This window comes from Capsaspora owczarzaki (genome assembly GCF_000151315.2).
Source record: "Capsaspora owczarzaki ATCC 30864 unplaced genomic scaffold supercont2.1, whole genome shotgun sequence".
Taxonomy (NCBI): domain Eukaryota; class Filasterea; order Ministeriida; family Capsasporidae; genus Capsaspora; species Capsaspora owczarzaki.
In genome coordinates this window covers 3,378,717-3,396,000 of record NW_011887292.1, presented here as the reverse complement: position 1 = coordinate 3,396,000, position 17,284 = coordinate 3,378,717, and the positions used below count along the sequence as shown (strand labels likewise).

Sequence of the window (17,284 nt, the reverse complement as noted above, 5' to 3'; positions counted from 1 at the left end):
TTCGAGCTGGGCGCGGGTGACACCGGCCTTCTGGAAGAGCGTCTGCCACTCTGCGGAATGTTGTGACGTCAAAGCCCTTCTCGGGGGACCAGCCAATGTGGCCGACGTGCCGAAAGTCGGACGGGGCGCCAATGTCGGCCTTGGAGAACTTGCCCTTCTTTTTGTCGCGCACCGATCCCTGCGACGACAGCGACGTGGTGCTGCCTTTGCCCGAGAGAGAGTTGAGCGTCACCTGGCCCGAGCCAGCCATGGGTCCAGAGATCGAGACGCTGGCCGAGCCCAAGCCGGGCTGCGGCGACGGGCTGGACGCCGGGCGCGGGGCCGGGTTGCGCGGGGCAACCGTCTTGCGCTTGTTGACCTTGTCGAGCTGGCCCTGGACGGCGTTCTTAAAGTTGGTCGCCTCTGTCTGATCGGCGAAGGCGAGGCCAACCATGCACTTGTCGCCCGCGAACGAGTGGAAGAGCGGGCGGGGGCACTTGTACACGCACTCCGTGTACAGCTCCTGCTGGAAGCGCACCGTGCCTTGCTCAATGTCAATCAGCCGGATAAAGTACGAGCGAGCCGCCTTGTCGCGGACGAACGCCAGTGCGCCGGTAGCAATCTTGGACCAAGAGCGCGGGTTTTGCGCGAGGTGGACTTGCGCGACCGCCGTCACGACAGCCTGATGAAGACAAACGTGTAAAAGTGTCAATGGTTGGTGAGTGTGAGTGTCATTGCAGCATTGAGCTTGAATGAGCGAATGGCAAACAAACAAACAAAAATCACAAAGATCTGGTTTTTTTTTTTTTTTTTTTTTTTTTTTTTTTTTTTTTTTGCGGTTGTTGAAATTGAACGCAATGTTTTTTGAGAGCTTTTTCTTCCGGTTCTCGCTCGTCTTCCTCTGCTCGCAAGTGCACTCTTCGAACAAACGCTCACTAGAAAAACCAGCATATGAGATGGGGAGGCGCAGTGTGGGAAGCAAGAAGGACATGAAGCAGAAAGAAGAAGAAGACGAAGAAGCAAAGAGGAACTTGTCAGCCTTGAGTTCGGCTCGCTGGAAGGGCCAGTGAAGTGACGGAGGCCAAAGGGGGGGGGGGAATGTGCACGAGTGAGTAGGTGAAACGGTGTACCTGGGCACGAGCGCCGAGGACGGTGCGGACTTGTTCCATCTCGTCATCGGAGAGGAGAAGCGACGGAATGTCGGGTTGCTGCGCCTGAGCCATTGTTGACGGAAAAAAAAAAGGAAGAATGGCAGGCATAAAAAAAAAAAAAAAAAAAAAACAACTTAGATCTGGCTTGCAGTTCGATCTGATCACCAGCACGGACGAACTTTTGATCCGTCGTACTGTACTGTATAACACGCACACACTAAACGACACAACAATAGCAAAAACAAAACAAAAAACAGAAACAACACTGGAAGCTTCGATTCGTCGCGTCGTGAAGAGTCTAGCGTCTCCAGTTTCGGAAAGTCTAGCCCGACTTGTACTGTTTGACTGATCACACAATCTTCAAAGAAAGCCAAGAATCTGTTTTGACAAGGGGGGGGGGGTCCCAAAATCAGTGCGAAATCAGTGGGAAGATGATCCGGACACGCACAATCTGCAGGAACTTTTCCGGTCTTTTTGTACGCTGTGACATCACTCAAATCCTGCTTCGTGAACAAGCGCTTGGAGATTGGGTTGATGTTCATCCTCAGTGCTATATGACAGCGGAGAGAAAGAACGCTGCGTGGTTCAAGCCTCGATCCTCGACAAGAAACGCACCGAACAAGTCAAACATTTGCAAGACGAGCGTCAGTGGATGAGCCCGGCCAGCGTGCTGATGAGGTCGAGATCCTCTTGTGCATACCGAGCGTATGCTTCCGGCAGCTTGGTCATATAAGCCTTGAGCTCATCGGGAGTCATGTCAGCGCCAGAGTACGCGACTGAGTGGCGCTGACTGCGAAGCCAAGATGCGACCATGAAGCTGCGGAAAGACCACTTGGTTGTTGTAAAGTACCTCTTCAGTTGCTTGATTTCCTCGTCATCATCGTCCCTGACCGTGTTCGAAACTTCAGCCAGACGGCCGTTCGACAATAAAGCGGGAGAGTAGCGCCCGTAGCGCGAAAAGTTTTCGTCACAGGCATCGAAGGCATTTCGACGAGCAGCACGATCGGGAAACGCTTCTTTCAGAACGTGGTTCACAAGCGTGGACATGGAATCTCCAAGATTGAGGAGAGCTTCCTTGGCCTCGAGCGTCGCGATCCGGGCATCTTGAGCGGCGATCCGGGCATCTTGAGCAGCGAGTTTCTCATCAATTCGCCGAATTCTCGTTGCCAGTTCATCAATTGTTTTGCCCTGCTGATCGACCTTCAGGATCAGATCCTGCAGTAGTTTGGTCACCTCGTCCATGAGTAGAATCTAAGGGCCACAGTCTTGATGAATAACAAAATCGAAGTCGGAAAAGGCTCCCTCTACTTTTTAGCTGACATCATGTTGCGCCAAAAGTTTGCACTGCCCGCACGCCAACTCCACGACACAATGCCGTTTTGATGTGATTATCACATGGAACAATGCCGTTTTGATGTGATTATCACATGAACACACGAGACAGCGTGTTACGGTTAAGACCCCTTGGGTCTAACCCACTCTTGTTATTTTGTATTAAATACGAGAATCCCATCATAACCCATCCATAACCGGCTGTGGGACCTGAGGTGCCAGGGTTTGCTCGTAACACAGCGAAACAAAGAGGCTGACAAAAAACATAAATGAAAAAAATTACAATTAACAATTACACTTACAAATGAAAAATGAACAATCCAGTTTGCAATGAAATTTGAAAGCGATTCGGCCTATGTGGTTTTTTGTGCATCCATTGGCAAAATCACATGCAGTTTATTGTTGCAAGAAAGAGAGGGGAGGGGCTAAAACGACCCCACAGGACAATAACAACAATAACAACAACAACAACAACAACATTCAACCCGACCGATTGACGGGCAGAGTGAGAGACGACGCAAACATGAAGTCAGCAAAACACGAGGGCTAGCAAGGCAAAGCAAACACAAAAACAAAAAAAATCACGCACATCAACCAGACACAGCTACTTGGCAAGTTTTTCAATGGCATGGTTCACGCCTTTGAAATTTGGTCTCTTACTCGCTTGTGCAGCCCAGCAGTCTGAAATGAGCGTCTGCAGCTTGGCTGCGTCGGGGGTGTTGGGAAATGCGAGACGTTGGCCGCTGGAGACAAACTTGATAATTTGATCGCTCGTCTGACCGCGATACGGGAGCTCGCGGGTGACCAGCTCCCAGGCAATAACGCCAAATGAGTAGACGTCAGCCAGTTCCGTGGGCGGTGCGGCTGCGGATGTGGCCGAGAGAAGCTCGGGCGCCATCCACGGCACACTCCGGTTGGGCGCGTTGTCGCGGAGCGCGCGGCGCGTCTCGTAAAACCCGAAATCTGACACCCAAATGTGCATCGTCTTGTCCACCAGGATGTTGGACGACTTGAGGTTGAGATGCAATTTCTTCAGGCGATCGTGCAAGAAGATCATGGCGCGGGCAATGTTTTGCAGAATGGAGCGTTTGTGCTCCCAGGTAATCTCGGGGAAATCGTCATAGTTGGCGAGGAGGCTTGTCAGATTTCCCGGCTGGATGCATTCATACACGAGGGCGTAGTGCTCCGGAGTGAGAGAGACGTTGACAATCGATGCGAGAAGGGGATGGCTGATCTTGATCACTTCTTGGAGTTCTCGCTGAAACACGTCGAGTTCGCCGTCTGTCAAGTCCCGTTTGAGGCGCTTGATGGCGACGAGCCTCTGGTCTGCGGCAGTGGCTGGGGGTGTTGCTGTCGTGACCGAGGTAAACTGGCCTTGTCCGAGAACGCCTCTCAGCACGTACTGCTCCAAGGAGACGCTCGCCGATGCAAGATCTCCCTGCATATCGGTCATCGTATTACGGCGGTTGATTGCGTTGCTTGGAGGAGCAAGCAGCGGGTTTGCGCTCGGATGCGCCTCTCGTGGATCCACACCATTGCCTTCAGGCAGCAGATTTATCTCCGTGTGCGGGACTGCCAACTGAGGAGTCGGATGGCGCGCTCGAGGCGCCGCCGCCTCCTTCTCCTTCACCTTCACGACATGGTTGGCTGGTGGAGTTGGAGTTGGAGTTGGAGCTGCAGCTGCGCTGGGTTGCTGGAAAACACCCTGAACAGTTGGGCGCGAAGGAGCAGCAGGACGCCCAAAGTCGCTGGGGCCGTTGCTGGAGGACCGCACAATACCGGCACCAGGAACAGAAGGAGCGAAATTTCGGCCCAGAGTCATTGGCTTTGGCGGCACGGGCGGTGCAAGGTTGCCGTAAAGCGGCTCGGCGGGTGGCGGAGTGGGACTGACCGAACGTTGCGCGTGGGATGGAACATTCTGATAAACAGTGTCGGTGACCTTCGGAACATGGCGGTCGCGGTGGGCCGGGATGTTGCCGTAGGTGGACTCCTGCACAGAGGTGGAGGACGGGGTTGGGCTCACAGCGCGCTGGACGGGCACCGGACCGGACCCGGGCGGAAGAGTCGGCGAGGAAACCTGGTCGGGTGTGACAACAACAGGACCATAAGAAAAGCCCGGCGAGCTCAGCGCGGCGCTTGGTGGCGGGGTATTGCTGAATTGTTTCTTGACAAAAGACAACATCCGATCCTGTTTTTCGCTCACCGCCGCAAGTTGGTTGCGGTGTTCTTCGGCTTGTCGGGCCGCTTCTTTGCGATGAGCTTCGTCTTTCTCGGCCATTTCTTTGCGATGCGCTTCTTGGCTTCGACGAAGTTCTTCGTCTTTTTGCGCCGCAGCTGCGAGAGCTTTGGCCCGATCGAGTTCCTGCTTGGCGGAAATTTTCATCAGCTCGTTGTGAACAGCGGTACCCTGAACAGACAGAGCCAGCACCACGTTGCTTTTCTGTTGCTCCAGCCTTTTGTAGAAGTCTTCAACCTTCGCAGCGTCGCTCTTGTGTAGCAGCAGCTTTTTGATTGTGCCAGTTTCTGAAAACCGCTGGATGTACTCGACAATCTCCCTCAGGATCACTTGGAGCTCGCCGAGGTTTGCGCGAATTGCAACACTCATCTCGATATTGGGATGGTTCCTGAACACCTCGACAGACGTCATCACCAGCTGGACCTGGCTGGCGAGGCCGTTGCATTCGGCCTTGTTTGCATTGACCTGCTTGTTGGCCGCGTACACCATCTGGGCAAACTGGAACACTGCCGAGAGCACCTCGCTGGCCATGGCTGACTAGAAGCTCTGAGAGGTACTGTGTTCGTGCTGGAAGCGACGCGCGCGGTGAAAAGTCAAAGCACACAGCGAAAGCAGCGCGGCAGGAAAGGAATCAAAAAAAAAAAAAAAAAAAAAACCAGAAAAGTACAAAATAAGTGGTCTGTGAACAACAACAACAACAACAATAACAGAAGTTTTGTTACGGATTGGTTTCTGGTTGGATACAAAAAGACTGAGCTCCAAAAAAGAAAAAAAAAGAAAGAAAAAAATAAAGAAAAGAAGTGAATGGATGATCGAGTCTCCGCCCAATGCTCACTCATCTCGTCATCAGGGTGTGGCACACACACACCTTGCCGGTCTGGTGGGAGTGGGGCTGGGAGTACGGGAGGGGGGGGGGGCAGCAGCTGAGCAACACACAATCACACAGCCAACGGCTGTCTCATTGCTCCTCCTGGCGCCACCCCCCCCTTCCCTTCCTCTGCACCTTCTCCCTCTTTCGTCACCGACTATGAGCATCCGACTATGAACATGAATGCCGAGCGCGTAGCTGGTCGGGGAAACAAAGAGTCGATGCCTTTTTAAGAGTCACGTCCCAAATTTGATGTTGACATCATGCGCATGCAAACGTCATCAAACTCGTTCTCGTGTTCTGACCATGAAAGGAAACCAGAAAAAAAACATTAACAAGGTATACCAACGCACAACAAATCCAATTGTGGTGATTTTTTTTATCGCTTGCGGCCCTTGCCCTTGGCGGCGGGACTGGACGCCGCAGCTTCGGTGACGATGACCTGTCCTTCCTGCAGCTCCTTGGAGTGGGGGCTTGCGGATACCTTTTGTTGAGTGTCCATGTAAAACATGAGGTCTCGGACTTGCTCCTGCAATCGTCCAACGAAAGAGCAACCATAGCAGAGCGATGAGCTCACGAGCATGATGCACCAACCAGCCAATTCCCCAAAAACAAACGCGCCACCACTTGCCCCAAGGTCTGCGATCTGCTCCTCCTTGCTCTTGAGTGCATCGGCAGTCTTGCGCTTGAGCGCTTCCAGCTCGTTTTGCCAAAACTTTTGGTTTTCTTGAAGCGACGTGGTGATCTGAGCCAGGGTGACCGAAAACCCCGACAAGAGCAAAGTGAGTCACAAGAGCAGACACGACCTTGTAATAGAAACAAAACACTGGTGGTGGCATCTCGTACCTCTTTCTCATTGTCAAAGTCGAGCTGAAGTCGGCTACTCTTCTCTCTGGCTTGGAGGGTCTTTTTCTCCTGGGTCGGTCACAAGTGGATTGTCAATAAAAAAGCAAACAACGAAAAAGCCACACAACCCCAAAAAGTTCCAACAACCAGCAACAACGACGATTGACATACCAAGGCCTTGCGCTCTCGTTCACTCGCAGCCAACTTGTGCTCCATCTCGCTCGTGCTGGACTGGAGTGCTTCCATCCGCACAATCAGCTGTCGTTCGCGCTCGATGGCATGCTGCTCGAGTTCTTGCATCTTCCCCTCAAAATACGCACGCTGCCGTTCAAGTTGCGCGGCCAGGAGGTACGTGTACTCGAGTTGCAAGGCGTCGACCTTTTCCTCGCTGGAACTGTACTCGTAGAACACGTGCTCATCCTCGTAGCCCGCGTGCGCACCATCATCCTGAGCCTGTGCCTCGGCATCGCCGCTGGTGCCGAAACCAAGCCGCCGCGCGCTTGCGGGTACTGGCATGTCGCCAAAGTGCATCACGTTGCCGCGCGCGCCGGGCTTCTTCTTGCCCAAATCGTCCGGATCGTCCGCAGCAGAGACGTGTCCACTCCTTCCCTTCTCAAAAGCAGCCGCGGAAGCAGAACGAACCTCAGACGAAGTGCGACCCGCGCCAGACCGTTCTGAGCGTGACGGCCTGCCGGGGCTGGAGAACTCGACCATTTTCCCGTCCGTGCGATTCTGAATCAAGCGGTGGACGTAATTGTCGCCAGCATAGTCCCACACGCGTTGGCTTTCAAGTTCCATCGCATACGTGTGCTGCGTCTCGCGAAAATGCTCGTACGCGTGACCATCGACATACCTCCCGCAGCCAATGTGTCCGCAAATGAGGCAAATCCAAAGGCTGCTGGTGCAGTCGCATTCAAAGCACTGGTTGCTGGAATCGGGTCGGATGCTGTGCCGACAGATGGGACACGAGCTGTCGCCCCACCGCGACAAGCAGGTGCAGTGAAAGTTGTGGTTGCAAATGGTCGTGAAAATGCCGCTCGCCGACTCGTCCAACCGCTCAAGACAGACCGGACAGGTGGGCAGCTCCACCAGGTTGTGGTGAGGGAGCTGATCAGACGGCCCGTCTTGTGGTTGTGGTTGTGGTTGGGCTGCCACGCCGGTTCCGGTTGGAGCAGCAGTAGCCGCCGCGCTTGTCGTGCTCTCCAAGGGACCTGGCGCGGATCCGCTTGTCGAGGAAAGTGTCTCGGACGGGCTGTGCTGAGTAATCGGGGCAGATGGCGACAAAGCCGATGCCATCTTGATGGCTCCTGCGGCATGCAAAGAGCTGCTGGTAGCGCCATTCGACGTTTCGCCAAGCATCGTCGAGTGGAAGGCGTCAGGCACAGCCCCGCTCGAGGCAGCAGTGGTGGCGATGGCAGCAGCAGTGGTGGTGGTGGTGGTGGTGGTGGTACGAACACGGTGCTCCATCTCAAACATGAGCGCTTCCATGTCGGTGCGATGGGTGGCCTTAATGTGACTCACAAAGGCGAGATGGCACACCTCCGGCTCGAGCGAATTGAACTTTCGATTGTTGAACGACAAATAAAACTCGTCGGCTGCGTTCTGCGTCTGAAACCGGAGGACGGCCAAATAGCGATTGGGCGCGGCGTCGCGGATAATCTTCATGGCCTCGACAGTGTGCTGCACTGAGCCAGTGAACTGAATGAGATCCGTGTATGGCTTGCTTGTTGGTACGGCAAGAATTACCACCACCTTGGAGCGATGCAGAGGCAGTCGCGGCGGGGGTAGCGCGGCAGCAGCAGTGCCGCCAATCGCGAAAGACGTGCTGAGACTTCCAAACACCAAGCTCGCGGTCGCCGAACCGGCACCCGCCGCCGCTCGCGCGGAAGCCTCTTCATCAAAGACATTGTAGCCATGGTTGTGGTCGGGCGGAGGTGGTGGCAGAGTTGCCGTTGTTCGCGGTGTCGGGGCCGCTCCTTTCTCGTTGTTGTGATTGCTCTTGGAGGCAGGTGCGACAGGCACCGCTGCTTCGTACTCTCCGTTGTGTCGCATGTCACAGAAAATGTGCAGGACACCCTTGGTGAGCTCGACGAGCGGGTTGCCAGAGTAGAATGGAATACTGCAAGTGTTTCCAGCATCGCGATCGAGCGCGTCCACAGCAGCAGCGCTCTCGGCCGGTGCTGTTCCGCCGCTACTAGCAGAGGTCAACTTGTCCTCGGCCTCAGAGTCCTTCTGTTGCCTCCTCTGGCTCTCGCTGCTGTTGAGCTGGTCTGAGCGATCGAGCGTTTCAATTTGCAGCGGCGTCGACTGGCGCAAGTCCCTGCACCGGCGCGGCTGGGCTTCTGCCAGTCCGTCCGTTGACTGTGTAGGCGCGGTGGGAGTCGTCCCAGCAGCAGATGGCGCGTCTGATGAGGCTGTGTGGTCTGTCAGAGTGTTCAGCGCAAAACGTCATCGATGAGCTGTGATGACAAAGACGCGACAAGGACCACCCACAACGCTCGACATGACATTGGAAGCCGAGGGGAACGTACGTGTTGCTTCTGCTGATGATGCATGAGGAGGGCCGGCATCATGCTCGAGGGACGCGGGCAACGGCGCATCCTCGTCGACTTGCATGATGAGCGTCAGCATTTGGTTTGGCAGACTAGAAGAGTCCAGCGACCAAGTGATGAATAAGAATAATTGATCTAATACTAAAGGATGAGCACAACAACAAAATGACGAATGATGTCGAGTAACGACTGACTGGGCATTGTGTTGTTCTTGGCTGCATGCTGTGTTGTGCAATGGCTTTGTTTGCCCCTCATCCTCATCATCGACTGCTGCTTCAACTATTCCACTATTTCATTTCGTTATTCAATTTCAACCCACCCCCCCCTTTTTTTCATTCATTTATTTGTTGCTCACAGAAGCCATCATCATCATGGGCAAGCGAGGTGGTCGCAAGAACTCTGACGATTGGTAATACAAAATGCAATGGCCGACTCCCCGCTCCTTCAACCCCCGCGCGGCTCGGCAGTAACTCCTGCTCTGACACCACAGCTGAGCGGTGTTGGGTGTGTGTGTGTGACGGGGCCCGTTCTTGCAGCAGGAGATGGCGTCCACTTTTTTTTTTTTTCTTGCTTTCGCACCACGTTCGTTCGCTCGCTGGCTGTGGCTCAACGGCATGGTCCAGCACGCGTATGGACAGTCGTGTTCTGGCTGCACGTTGCCACCGAGATTGCAAGCGCGAGTCGTGCAATGTGGGGTTGGCGACGGACGATTGAAGTGAAGCAAGTTGGAAAAAAAGAAAAAGGCCGCGTGTCTTCGTTTTCCAGCCAAAAGCCAATGGAAACCCAAAAAAAAAAAAAAAAAAAAAAAAAAAAAAAAAAGACGACAACGACGACAACGACGACGAGGAAGTGGATGCTTCAGCCACTCATGCGCCACCATCACAGGTGGACTCTTTGCCAAAAAAGAAATCAGTTGCGAGTTTTTTTTGTTGGACGCCGTTGTTGCGTTTGGCAGTGGCAGGACGGCAATACGGCCTCCTTCATTGTTCCTTCATACAACGCGCAAGACTCAGGCTTGGGCTCGGGCTTGGGTGCACACAAAAGCCTCCACCGGTTTGAAAGAGAAAAAAAACAGCAAACTGGCTCAATGTAGGAAGAATGGCGGAAGGTTGAGGTCGCAGCAATTGTGTGATGATGACATTGGCTGCAGATTGCAACACCATTGCACAGTAGTGCCTTTGGTTTTACCATCCAAATTCGTACTTCAAGGATCCAGTCTTTGTGTTTGCAAAACTTATTTGGATTATCGACATGGACATGCGAGACGCGGGAGTGAGCAAGCACGTCTCTTCACCATTCCATTCACTTGTCGTTGATTTCCATCGTCTCTCACTTTTGTATGCGCGCTTTTTTGTCATCCTGAAACAAACAGGGATGATGACATCCAGGAGGACTTGGTAGCCCTCAAAAAGTCTGCAAACAAGCCCAACAGCCAACATCGCGTCGAAGAGGAAGGCGAGGACGAGGACGGTGACTCTGGCATGCCCAAGGTCACCCCGCTGCCCATCCAGAAAAAGACGCCTGCGCAAAAGAAGAAGCAGCGCAACAGCAACTCAAAGAGCGAGGCGACCGAGGACAGCGATGAGGACGAGAGCGAGTCCTCGGACGGCGAAGATGCCGACGAAAAGTTTGTGCGCGAGGAGATTTACCGCGGCAAGCCCATCCAGTCCTCGGCTGTTGTGCCTCCCATGCCCAGCAAACAGGCTGCTGCTGCTGCTACGAAGGCCCCGGCGTATGACACAACTGGCGACGATCGCAGCCACAAGCGCATTCTCAACACCAAGGCGACTGCTGCTGCTGCTGCTCCTGCTGCTCCTGCAAAGGCTGCACCCAAGAAGCCTGCTGCGGCCGATTCCGACGACAGCGAGTCCACCTCTTCAGAGTCTGAGGACGAAGCTCCCGCAAAGAAGCCGGTTGCCGCCAAGGCTGTCAGCAAGGCTCCTGCTCCAGCTGCCAAGTCTGCCGCCAAGCCTGCTGCTGCTGCTGCCGCCAAGAAGGCAGAGTCTGATAGCAGCGATGAGTCTTCGGAAGACGAAAAGCCTGCGCCCAAGAAGGCTGCCGCTCCCGCTGCCAAGGCTGCCGCTCCCGCTGCCAAGCCCGCTGCACCGAAAAAGAAGGCCGCGTCCTCATCCGAAGAGGAGAGCAGCTCTGAAGAAGAGTCATCCGAGGACGAGAAGCCTGCACCCAAGAAGGCGCCCGCCAAGGCTGCTGCCCCTGCTGCGAAGGCTGCCGCTCCCGCCGCAAAGCCTGCTCCCAAGAAGAAGGCCGCCTCCTCGTCCGACGACAGCAGCGAAGAGTCGTCCGAAGATGAAAAGCCAGTCGCCAAGAAAGCGACTGCTGCTGCCGCCGCTGCACCTTCGCCCGCCAAAGCAGCAGCGGCCAAGGCACAGCCCAAAGCCAAGCCTGCCCAAGCCGCCGCCAAGAAGCCTGCCGCCAAGAAGCCTGCCGTCGCAGGGTCGGGCTTTGCCTTTTTGGCCGACGAAGATGACGACGGTGGCATGATGAAGGACGATGACGACGACAATGACAACGAGGACGACGAATCCAACGAGGATGGCTTTGTCGAGGTCAAACCAGTTGCATCAGAGCCCGCGGCCAAGCCTGCAGCAGCCTCCTCGAACAATAACAGCAACAAGAAAAAGAAGGGCAAGTCTGCTGCTGGGGATGACGAGGATGAGGAAGCCATGCTCGCCAAGGCCATCGAGGAAGCCAACGCCAACCGACCTGCACCGGCCGGCAAGGACAGCAAGAAGAAGAAGGGCAAGAAGGGCAAAGGAGCAGCAGACGACGAGGACGAGGACGCCCTGCTGGCTGCTGCCATTTCTGAAATCAAGCTGAACTCGCCCGCACCGGCAACCCCAGACGCCACCGCAGCCCCCAAGCCAGACCTGCCATCATCGTCAGCCGCACCCGCCGCCGATGACGACGATGAAGACGACGACGAAGCCACCGCTGGCATGTCGGCCGCTGACAAGAAGAAGGAGCGCGAGAAGAAGAAAAAGAAGAAGCAGAAGGAGAAGGCTGCCGCCGGCGGTGCTCCTGCCGAGCCTGCAGGCAAGAAGAGCAACGCAGCTGTTCGTCGCGTCCAAGAGGCTCTCGAGGCGCTCAAGATTGAAGAGGAGCGCATTCGAAAAGAAGAGGAAGAGCGCGCTCGCATCGAGGCAGAAGCCGAGCGCGTCCGACTAGAGGAGGAGGCTCGCGAGGAGGAGCGCAAGCGCATCAAGAAGGAAAAGGAGAAGGAAAAGAAGGAGCGCTTGCGTCGCGAGGGCAAGCTCTTGTCCAAGACTGAAAAGGAGCGTGTGGCTCGCCAGCAAGTCCTGCTCGAATCCATGAAGGCCCAGGGCCACGTTCAGCTACCCGTCGGCGATGACGCTGCTGCTGCTGCTGCTGCTGCTGCCACCTCTACCGCGGCCGATGCTGACGAAGCCGACGCCGCCGCTGCTGCTGCTGCTGCCCCTTCAGACAAGAAGCGCTCCAAGTTGGTTTCCACCAAAAAGAAGAAGCCTGCTGCGAGCGCCTCATCCACCTCTGCATCTGCCAATGCTTCGGAGCCCATGACCCCCGACACCCGCGACGAGGCAGAAGACGGAGAGCCTTTGGCCGAGGCTGCCGAGGAGCCTGCCGACAGCTGGGATCGCGACGACTGGGAGAGCGCCATCGACGAGAAGCTCGCCGCGGCCACCCCTGAGGCGTCCGCTGCTGCTGCTGCTGCTGCTGCTGCCACGTCCGCTGCTTCCACCTCCGCAGCCAGCGACACCGCCTCCACTTCTTCCGATGCAGTCGTGGCAGCGATCGACACCAAGTCCCGACAAGCCCGCATGGAAGCTGCGCGTGCTCGCATTGACGCGCGCCGTGCCGCCAACACTGAGCTCAAGTCGTCCGACAACCTTCGCTCGCCGATCTGCTGCGTTCTTGGCCACGTCGACACTGGCAAGACCAAGCTGTTGGACAAGATTCGCCACACCAACGTGCAATCCGGCGAAGCTGGTGGCATCACCCAGCAGATTGGTGCCTCCTACTTCCCAATGTCCACGATTGAGGACCAGACCAAGCGCCTGAAGGAGCTCAAGGACTCTGTCGTGACGGACATCAAGGTGCCCGGTCTGCTCATCATTGACACGCCCGGTCACGAGTCGTTCAGCAACCTGCGCTCGCGCGGCTCGTCCTTGTGCGACATTGCGATTCTTGTCGTTGATATCATGCACGGCTTGGAGCCGCAGACGATCGAATCCATCAACCTGCTCAAAAAGATGAAGACGCCGTTCGTCGTCGCGCTGAACAAGGTGGATCGCATTTACGACTGGCAAGCGACTCCCGACAACCCGTTCCAGGACTCGCTCAAGCGCCAAAAGCAGTCTGCCGCGAAGGAGTTTGCCGAGCGCTCGCAACAGGCGATTCTCGCCTTCGCCGAGCAAGGCCTGAACGCTGCGCTCTACTACAACAACCAGGACTACCGCAAGTACGTCTCGCTTGTGCCGACCTCTGCGCACACTGGCGAGGGCATTCCCGACCTGCTCATGCTGCTCGTCTCGCTGACCCAGCGTCTGATGAAGGAACGCCTGGCCTTCTCGCCCGAAGTCCAGTGCACGGTGCTCGAAGTCAAGGTCACCCCTGGTTTCGGCCATACGATCGATGTTATTCTTTCTAACGGCATCATCCGTGAGGGTGACACCATGGTCGCCTGCGGTACCGACGGGCCGATCGTCTCGCCCATCAAAGCGCTGCTCATGCCTCAACCGCTGCGCGAGCTGCGCGTCAAGTCGCAGTACACGAATGCCAAGGAGGTCAAGGCTGCGCAAGGCGTCAAGCTTTCAGCCAAGAATCTCGAGCACGTTGTTGCTGGCACCCAGCTGTACATTGCCTACGACGAAGACGAAGTCGAGGTGCTCAAGGAGGACGTCACTGCTGATCTCGCCCGCTCGCTCAATCAAATCAAGACGGTCGACCGTGGTGTGCTCGTCCAGGCGTCTACCCTCGGTGCTCTCGAGGCCCTCATGGAGTTCCTCCGCACCTCCAAGATTCCCGTTTCTGCCGTCTCCGTGGGTCCCGTGCATCGCAAGGACGTCATGCGTGCGAAGGTTCAGCTGGAGAAGGATCCCACGTATGTTGAATGGAAGGGTGGTGTTTTTGGTTTTGGTGGTGGTGTTGTTGTTGTTGTTGTCGTTGTTATGGCTCTGTGCTTTGGTGTTTTCAAGCCTTGTTCTCATTGGGTTGTCCTCTTTTCTCTCTCTCTCACTCTCTCTCTCTCTCTCTCTCTCTCTCTCTCTCTCTCTCTCTCTCTCTCTCTCCCTCTCTCTCTCCCTCCCTCCCTCTTGTCGCAGGTATGCCATCATCATGGCGTTCGATGTCAAGGTCGACAAGGAAGTTCGAGAGTTTGCCGACAAGGAAAGCATCAAGATTTTCACCGCCGATATCATCTATCACCTCTTTGACCAGTTCACCGCGTACATGGAGCAGCTCAAGCAGAAGGCCAAGGATGAAAACCGTCATCTCGCCGTCTTCCCTTCGCGTCTCCGCGTGCTGGCTGACAGCGTTTTCAACAAGCGCGACCCCATCGTTATTGGTGTGGATGTTTTGGACGGCGTCATCAAGGTCGGCACCCCGTTGGTCGTGCCGTCCAAGGAGAAGCTGTTCATTGGCACCATCACCGGCATCCAAATCGACCAAGACCATCCATTGCAAGAAGCCCGACGCGGTGCAACCGTCTGCATCAAGATTGACAACACCACTGGCGATGCACCCAAGATGTTTGGCCGTCACTTTGACGAGAAGGATGAGCTCGTGAGCCGCGTACGTAGTTTTTTTTCTTCTCTCCCCCCCCCTTTTTCTTGTTTGATTCTGAGAGGAAACAATTCTCATTCATCCTCTTCCCTCTGTGCAGATTTCTCGTGAGTCCATCGACTGCATGAAGCAGTATTTCCGCGATGAAATGACCAAAGACGACTGGGCTCTTGTCATCACTCTCAAGAAGATTCTTGATGTCTTTTAAGGTCGCTCACTGAGCAACTGTCAGACATCTCAGCCTTGTTCTGTTTTTGATTTGAATGACTGCTGTTTTGCGTTTCGGTCGTTCAGCAAAGTACAAACATGATATGACAACATTCTTGTCGTGCATGGTGTATTTATTTGTTTGATTTTTTTTTCGACTCGTACATGGCAAAAGAGGGGCAACGATTTGAGCGTTTTATTGAGCTTTCGGCTTGTCTGCTGGATTGGCGGAGGAGGTTGCAGCAGTATTCTTGTCCTCGCGCAGGGCGACAACGACAAACGCGGCCATCACGATTTGAACGACCACCACTGCCGCGATGGCACCGACAATATGTGGCATGCTTGCTTCCGCCTCTGTCGTGTAGTTATCAAGACATACCACCGAAGTGGGATGAGATTCATATTATTGAGCGAGCAGGTGAGATTTTTGGGGGAGACTTTTGGGGTTTCTCAGTACAACAGCGTGCGACATGCGCGGATTCTTACGTTCAGCAATAGCCGCAGCAAAGTAGTACATTCCAATTGGGGCGACGATCATGGCGAACGTGAAGATGAGCAGCGTCCTCAAGACTCCAGGCTCGACGCGACTGAATGCAAACACCCACAGGAACACAAGACGAAAACGACACGAGTCAGCGCGCTTTGTGTGAGTGTGCTGTGAGTGCAGCTAACAATGCACATCCACACCCCACGGACGGCAGACAACGACCAGATCTGCTGCTGCTGCATTCACTCGCTCCAGGGGAACAAACTGCACGAGGCTGAATGGCGCGCCGTGTCATCAACAAGGACCACTGTTTGGTCAAAGCGCATCAACAAGAGCGAACAGTCCCTTGCGTTCTCAAGAACGACGACAACTCACTGGAAGGCGTTCACGATGCCGGCTGTCACAGGCACAGGCGATGCAGCGGCAGACGTGCTTGGCTGAGTTGACATTGTGGGGACAAAGAAAGGAAAGGGAAGACTGAGTGTTCTGAGTGTTCTGGGCACTGTCTCAGCCAGTTCCTCAGAAATTCATATTACAGTGCTTGTCCATTGTCGTTGATGTTTTTGCCATCATCCAAGGTCAGTCGTTGATACAGGAATGAAGCGGATTGCCAACCGACCTCAACCGTTCGAGCAGATCGCGCTCGAGGCAGACACGCTGCCGCTGGGCGAGCTGTCGCCGCCGATGCTGGTGCCTGCGACTGCGTACATGGACTTTGAGTGCGGAACGTCGCCTTGGATGGTCATCCCAATCACAGACAACGCCGTCGCAGCCAACGAGAGCAAGACCGCTGTCGTCGACGGGTTGACTCGTGTTGCTACTGCACCTGCACCTGTAGCAGCAGCAGGAGGGTGTCCATCCAAGCGCCAAGAACCCTCCGTGGAGCCAATGGTCGTTGCTGACGCGAGCACGAGCGGGACTGACGCGGATGACGAAACCCCGCCGGGTCCACCTGGCGCATGGAAGAGCAGCACATGTTACCACGACTTTTACCATGTAACAGCTGCTTGCCGACTCTGATAAGCCTTGTCGGAGGCCATAACCAAGTGGTACGATTGTTGTTGTAGAAGGTCTTGTTATTCACGATGCTGGTGTGTTGTTGTTGTTGTTGTTGTGTGAGGCCAGGAGACAATCAGCCAGGAGGATTGGGCGGCATTCTGGGCGACTGTCAACCAGCCACTCCCGTCGTCATTCCGGATCAACGCATCCAATCCATCCATCGCTCAGACGACAAGCGCCACCTTGAGCCAACGCTGCCAGCAATTGCGCTCAATGCTGGAGCAGGAAAAGGCGGATTCAGCCAGAATGCTGCGTGACCTGCCACAGCCCATCTCGTGGTACCCGTTGCATCCAGAGGTGTCTGAAGAGCCGCTGGCATGGCGGCTAGCACTGTCGACACGAGGACTTGCGTCGTCTGTCCAGCACGAGCCTCTGCGCCATTTCCTGATGAACGCTGCCACCGACGGTGCCATCGTCAGGCAGGAGGAAGTCTCCATGATCCCGCCACTGCTGTTGCAGGTAGAATCGCACCACGCTGTGCTCGACATGTGTGCTGCTCCTGGAAGCAAGACGACAGAAGTGCTGGACCTGTTGCTTCAGCACCACCACCAGACCTCGGCCACGTCCCCCAATGTGCCCTCCATTCCGACTGGCTTCGTGCTTGCCAATGATGCCGACTGCGAGAGGTATGGTGCAGACATGGACGTTGTCAGGCTGACTTCTTTTTCCGAAACTGGTGTCTCCTTTACTTTACATTGGATTGTGTTGCTCACAACTCGAGTCGTTGTCCTCCCCCCCCCCCTTGCTTTTTTTTTTGCCACAGATGCTTTATTCTAACGCAACGCG

At 55.2% G+C, this 17,284-nt stretch overlaps 7 protein-coding genes across 7 annotated transcripts; 2 read left to right on the top strand and 5 right to left on the bottom strand.

Annotated features, from left to right (window-relative positions):
• Nucleotides 1–25: 25 nt before the first annotated feature.
• Nucleotides 26–1,202, bottom strand: CAOG_01059 (hypothetical protein; the record flags this gene model as incomplete). The annotated part of the gene is made up of 2 exons (XM_004365873.1): nucleotides 26–661; nucleotides 1,110–1,202. Coding segments are annotated over 2 exons (729 nt in total), but the record flags the coding sequence as incomplete, so codon positions are not given.
• Nucleotides 1,203–1,775: 573 nt separating this feature from the next.
• Nucleotides 1,776–2,372, bottom strand: CAOG_01058 (hypothetical protein; the record flags this gene model as incomplete). Its single annotated transcript, XM_004365872.1, has 1 exon — nucleotides 1,776–2,372. The coding sequence occupies one exon, from the start codon at nucleotides 2,370–2,372 to the stop codon at nucleotides 1,776–1,778; it is 597 nt and encodes a 198-aa protein (XP_004365929.1).
• A 466-nt stretch (nucleotides 2,373–2,838) lies between these two features.
• Nucleotides 2,839–5,451, bottom strand: CAOG_01057 (hypothetical protein). Its single transcript, XM_004365871.2, has 2 exons — nucleotides 5,421–5,451; nucleotides 2,839–5,265 (listed from the first exon to the last, which is right to left on the bottom strand). Exon 2 carries the CDS (start codon nucleotides 5,227–5,229, stop codon nucleotides 3,067–3,069), a length of 2,163 nt encoding a protein of 720 aa, XP_004365928.2. The 5' UTR covers nucleotides 5,230–5,265; nucleotides 5,421–5,451; the 3' UTR covers nucleotides 2,839–3,066.
• Nucleotides 5,452–5,745: 294 nt separating this feature from the next.
• Nucleotides 5,746–9,162, bottom strand: CAOG_01056 (BRCA1 associated protein). Its single transcript, XM_004365870.2, has 5 exons — nucleotides 8,944–9,162; nucleotides 6,584–8,835; nucleotides 6,413–6,481; nucleotides 6,198–6,311; nucleotides 5,746–6,095 (listed from the first exon to the last, which is right to left on the bottom strand). The coding sequence occupies exons 1-5, from the start codon at nucleotides 9,041–9,043 to the stop codon at nucleotides 5,946–5,948; spliced, it is 2,685 nt and encodes an 894-aa protein (XP_004365927.2). The 5' UTR covers nucleotides 9,044–9,162; the 3' UTR covers nucleotides 5,746–5,945.
• A 137-nt stretch (nucleotides 9,163–9,299) lies between these two features.
• CAOG_01055 (eIF5B-PB) lies at nucleotides 9,300–15,065 on the top strand. Its single transcript, XM_004365869.2, has 4 exons — nucleotides 9,300–9,373; nucleotides 10,337–14,065; nucleotides 14,286–14,754; nucleotides 14,846–15,065. Exons 1-4 carry the CDS (start codon nucleotides 9,336–9,338, stop codon nucleotides 14,951–14,953), a joined length of 4,344 nt encoding a protein of 1,447 aa, XP_004365926.1. The 5' UTR covers nucleotides 9,300–9,335; the 3' UTR covers nucleotides 14,954–15,065.
• Nucleotides 15,066–15,920, bottom strand: CAOG_01054 (VMA21 domain-containing protein). The gene is made up of 3 exons (XM_004365868.2): nucleotides 15,815–15,920; nucleotides 15,439–15,539; nucleotides 15,066–15,306 (listed from the first exon to the last, which is right to left on the bottom strand). The coding sequence occupies exons 1-3, from the start codon at nucleotides 15,886–15,888 to the stop codon at nucleotides 15,149–15,151; spliced, it is 333 nt and encodes a 110-aa protein (XP_004365925.1). The 5' UTR covers nucleotides 15,889–15,920; the 3' UTR covers nucleotides 15,066–15,148.
• Nucleotides 15,921–16,036: 116 nt separating this feature from the next.
• On the top strand, nucleotides 16,037–17,122 carry CAOG_01053 (hypothetical protein; the record flags this gene model as incomplete). Its single annotated transcript, XM_004365867.1, has 2 exons — nucleotides 16,037–16,435; nucleotides 16,565–17,122. Coding segments are annotated over 2 exons (957 nt in total), but the record flags the coding sequence as incomplete, so codon positions are not given.
• Nucleotides 17,123–17,284: the final 162 nt, after the last annotated feature.